This window comes from Nothoprocta perdicaria, unplaced genomic scaffold (genome assembly GCF_003342845.1).
Source record: "Nothoprocta perdicaria isolate Ctin4 unplaced genomic scaffold, notPer1 scaffold_21, whole genome shotgun sequence".
Lineage (NCBI taxonomy): Eukaryota > Metazoa > Chordata > Aves > Tinamiformes > Tinamidae > Nothoprocta > Nothoprocta perdicaria.
The window spans coordinates 2,167,896-2,173,051 of NW_020455316.1; the positions used below are offsets into that span (position 1 = coordinate 2,167,896).

General features: G+C 46.6%; 1 protein-coding gene across 1 annotated transcript in view; it reads left to right on the forward strand.

Moving 5' to 3' along the window:
* The first annotated feature begins 5,020 nt into the window (after nt 1-5,020).
* Nucleotides 5,021-5,156, forward strand: part of UBE2J1 (ubiquitin conjugating enzyme E2 J1) — a 19,154-nt gene continuing 19,018 nt past the window's right edge. The window contains exon 1 of the mRNA XM_026038465.1: nt 5,021-5,078. Within this exon, the coding sequence (XP_025894250.1) occupies nt 5,048-5,078 (31 nt within the window). The 5' untranslated portion in view covers nt 5,021-5,047. The remainder of the gene's footprint in view (nt 5,079-5,156) is intronic.

A 5,156-nucleotide genomic window follows, 5' to 3' on the forward strand; every position in this document is an offset into this window, starting at 1 on the left:
TCTCAGATTTGAATAGTTACCCCAACACCAGACTGCACATTTGTTTGCAGCTTTTGTTACTGTTTTCTCAGTCCAAAGCCCCTCCACTGGCTGCCTTCTCTGCCAGGCCACAAGCCCCCACCAAGGGTCACTTTGCTAGACACCCTTTACAATGTGCAGAGCGTTTCTGCAAGCAAGATGCATGCAATTTAGAAGTGTAAAGTGGTTGTTTATTGGTTAACACAGCTAGAGAGGCTACAGGGCTAAACATCATCATGCTATGAGCTTCCTCTGCAAGACACCAGATGACTCTCTGTTGGCGATGGGGCCTCCACTGCTCCCTGCAACGGGTCCTCTCCGTTGCTGCAGCGCTGTCTTCTGAGGCCATGCTGCTTCCCTCTACAACTGCATAACTTTCCACGTTGGTGTCCTCGTCAGTGCCATCTCAGCAGCCCTGCCTTTGACTGTGCTTTTGCCTTTCTTACTTTATCTGGTTCTGCTGCACAGACTTTCTCACAGCCTTTTCTCCTGGTGCAAAAATTCCCTCGGCAATGTGAACATGAGAATGTGAAATATCTACACAGGGCTGGTGGATCTGACTGGACTCAATATATCTTGGTTAATGATACAGTTAGTTTTAGGAATGTTCATATTGACTATAAGCACCTTTCCAGAAGTTTTAAAATAAGAGCCTGCAAGTAGCTACATGTGAGTAGTTCACCAGTGAGTCTGGAGTAGGCTTTTTTGGAATGCATAGGGTGGAAAGACTGCTCAATGGCAATGGATGTAATCCTGGCTGCTTTTCTTGTGCCTACTGTGTCATTGTAAAGCCAGGTGTTCACAGAAGGAAGCTTGGAGAAAAAGGAAAGGGTAATAGAARACTAAAGAAAAGCACCTTAATCCTGGAGCTGAAACCCTGAAGAGGGAGGATCTTGAGATACCGGTTGTGTGGAAGGAGCCAAGGGCTTTGCCTGGCATCTCTCTCTAAACAGTGGTGTGGCAGCAAACTGATTTTAGATGGGCACTGTTCTTAACTACTCTACAATCTGCAGGGTGCAGAACAATTTTTGCTATCATTTGTATCTGCTAAAGATGTACCACATGGATCAGTGAAATCACAAGTCATGAACAGCTGTCATTCAAACAGGAACTTGCACTTTGCAGGCTTATTCTGAGCAAAGTAACCATCTGAAATCATCATAAAAATTGGTAAAAGATACTACACAAATGCAGCCCTGGGGATCCTCATGAAGCATTTGCCTGCTTGGGAAGCTACAGTCAGTCACCTGTTAACTTCTCCCCTCGTTCCCTTTGTACCATTTCTGCAGTAACACCACTAGAAATGGGCTGGCAAAGGCAACAGCTATGTGAGACAGCTGCTTCAGAATGAAGACCGCAATTTGTTCCCCGAGTTCAGTGCACCCAGGGCACTGTGGCTTGGCCATGTGTTACACAGCTCCTCCTGTCACCAGGAGGAGAGGGCACACATGGAGAATCCGCACTTACCTGCTCCGACTTCCCCAAAAGGATTTTCACAGCTAAGACTGCACTATTATACATATATAAAGAACATAAAAATTATTTCTTTTCCAGGTGAGTCGTATCTGTTAGCACTGGTAATATAGGCATTTTATATTCCTAATTAAGGAATTCCTTAATTCCTTTAAGGTTTAATTATGTCACCAGCTCCCCATATCAAAAAGGGAGCATTTCAGATGAAGCACACTGACCAACATTTTGTGAATGCCTGCCAGCAGGCCACAAGTGCTTTGCACAAGGAGCTGCCATATGAGTTAGTGTTACAAGCTTTTGGGACCTCAAACCTTCTTCAGAAGAAATGACTTGTAGTCAACTTTATGAGATCAATGGTACAAAAAGACAATCTGAGAGCCATTATGCTCAGGGAAACCTGAGCGCAGTTTAAACACCTAAATCCAAGGAAGCCCTCAGTAAAAGCCTCGGAGCCGATTTTGGAGCCCAGCGCTCCCCTCAGGGAAGGGGGCCCTTTCCGCTTTGCCTCGCCCTTCTCTGGCCTCAGGAGGCCTCAGTCCAGGCCTCAAAGTGGCCCTAATTCTTACAAGCAGTGCAAGTGCCGGGTGGGCAGGCTGGATATGAAGGCCTTTGAAAAGGGCTTTGACTCCTGTATGTTTTTCTGGGAAAGTCCTTCTAGCCCAGGGCATTTTAGGGGCTCTCATGTGCTTCCCCAGCAGTTTTTCCGTGTACCAAGGAGCTACCTCAAGCAGGGGGRACCTAGGTGGTAAGTTGCAGTTTCCCATGGGTGTCCTGCCTCCAAGAGAGAAGAGAGATTTCAGAGGTAACTTCAACCTCAGTGGCTCCTGACGGAGATTTTGGGAGTCTGTTACCCCAGGTCAATATGTTGAACTTTGTTGTTGAGCTCTTATTCCTTTCTGCTGAAGTCTTCTTTTGGGYGTCCAACATTACTTCAGCAATGACAAAAGTCTTACTGCTAAAAATAAGAGGCTCTGTGTATTGACTTATGTTTGCAATTCTGTAAAACTGAGCAGAAAYACATGATGTTTTTCTCAGGTATATAGAGATATGTGTCTGATACAGCTGCTTACACATCTGAAACCCCTAATTATAACTGTCTACAACATTGATGCCTTGGCCTAAGCTCGCTTTATAGCTAATGGAGAGAAACGGGAATTTCTAAAACACGAATCATATGATCTATATTTAAGAAGATCTATTTCACTAAAATGAACTGTGCCATAAAATGACTTTCCCCCCGTCAGCTGTAAAGGGAGCCCCTGGCGACCAGCTCAGGTATCTATATCCATAGTCACAGTCACAGTCACAGTCATAGTCATAGGCCAGGGGAATCCTGCCCATACATTTACTCAGATCTGGCCTTTATTTCAGTGGGAAGAGCTGCAATTGAAGACTTGCACATTTTATCAGAATTTATGATCCAGACATTAATGTTGTAATATCTTTTGCAATAGAGAGGTTCCTTTGCTCTGAAGCTAGGTAGGGAGATCAGGATTTCTGTTCTCATCTAACAGGCTGAAAAAGCAAAGCCAGTGCACCACAATTGCAGACAAATACTTAGAAACATGAGCAAAATATTCCTGTCTGAAACCAGAAATTAGAAAGAGTAATTTGGTTATTTAAAAATATTAGCAATTTTATCAGACTGAAGTCTTACTTCAATGTAAAACATTACTAAAGCCACACATTTTTTAATATTTAGAATTGTCAAAATTGATTATTCTTGCTGCAAGCAATGCTGCAACCAGTTTGACAAAGTTGAATAAAATCTGCAAGGCCATTTTGAGACATTAAATAAGGAAATCTCTATCATGGCTTTGTTCAGACTGAAACTTTCCGTTTCTGTATGCCTCAGCTGAGCATGTTCAATTTTTGAGCAAGTCAGATCAGATGACAGGATACACAAGCTGCACGAAGTGCTGCCAACATGTGGGATTTGACTGCAATTCTGCTACTATATTTGGCATTTTGCTTAAAAAAAAAAAGCACAAGTTGCTAGAACAAAATGGCCTCTGCGTAGAAAGAAATCTAAACAAAAGACAAACGAAAACACCAATCCAAGAGGATTAGAGCCTTTCTGATCACATGAAGGAAGAGGAGGGCGGCTGGCTTTTCACCCTGGCAGCACTGGCTGTGGCTCCTGCTGCAGGAGCTGGGTCCAGCCTGCCACAAGCAGCTGGTGACAAGCGGCGCTGTGGGGTTAAGCCCCAGATTCCCAACGCCACGCTGAGGTGCGGGATTGCCTCCCACGACCCGGTCATCTGCCAGCAAGCCTCTCCTGCAGCCCTGACCTCCTAGCTAAATAAGCGTGATGGGAAATAAAACCAGTGTCAGCAGCTCTGCACTGTGTTTCATATAGTGAAATGTGACACAGCAACCACGCAGGCCCTGCTGCTGCTTAAATAAATGGAAAAAAAAAAAACCCTTCTACATCTTATCTGAGAATTTCTGCTATTAAGTCTATTTAGCTTATTCCTGTCATATTTAGCTTTCACGTAGTTACAGTGACTGCGTATTTTTTTTTTAGCTAAAACATGAACCTTCATATTAATGACAAGTGCTTCCTTGTTGTTAACTATATGAAATTATAAGGGATGACAGGTTCATAAGCCCCGAAGAGAAAGTTCAACACACAAAACCATAACCAGTATCACCACCACAAACACCACTCTTCTTGAATCAGGCCTTTATTCACAGTATTGGATCATTTATTTAAAATATTTTCTATCAAAGTAGACTCAATCAACTCTTAAGGTGGAATGAAGTGGCTTTATTTATTATTTATTATTTATTGTTTTATTTATTTACTGTTGTGAGGCCTCAACTTTTGTTTACAGCTGTTTTCATTCCTGTTAGGCCCAAAAATGAAACAGAAGAGAACTGTGAATAGAAACAGGAAGAAAAAACAGTACTACACTGATGACTGGGGGAAGAGGCTACAGAAGTGAGCCAAAACTAACAGGAATTTCTGAGTTTGAAGCTGCAGGCTTACGCATCTGCAGCCAGGAATATCGCACACGTTTCCCGCTTGCAGTGAGTTAACGGGAAGAGCTGGAAATTTTACTCTGCCCCTTCAATCTGTACGGATTTAGCTGCAAACTGCCGAAGGCACCAACTAGGGGCAGCCAAAACCTCCTCCAGCAAAAGCGAGGGGCAAAGGGGAGCTCTCCCTAAGCCCAGCTCCCTCCCAAACCCACGTATTAACGGCTGCTGGATGGCACCGGCCCTTGTTTCCTACGTGGTGYGGGAACAAAGAAAGGGGGCTCTGCCAATTCCCGCGGGATCGGGGGCTCCCGGGCGCTCCGGSAGCCCCGGGCTGCGGCGCGGCCTACGGCTCCTCCCGGCACGGCGCGGGGCGGTCCGGCAGGTGCCTCCCTCCCTCCTTCCTTCCTTCCCTCGCTCCCTGGCTCCTGCCACGTCAGGGGAGTTTCCCGGCGCGGGGCGGGTCTCGGCCCTTCCTCCTCCTCCTCCTCCTTCTCGGCCGCCGCCTCCTCCCGCTGCCGGGCGCGGCCGCCGGCGCCGCAGACGTTGCGGAGGGGAACGCCCGCCCGCCGCCATGGAGGCCCGCTACAACCTCAAGAGCCCGGGTAGGTGGCGCCGCGCCGGGGAGCGGCCTCGGTCCGGGCCCCGGCCCCGGTCCCGGCCCCGGTCCCGGTCCGGCCGCG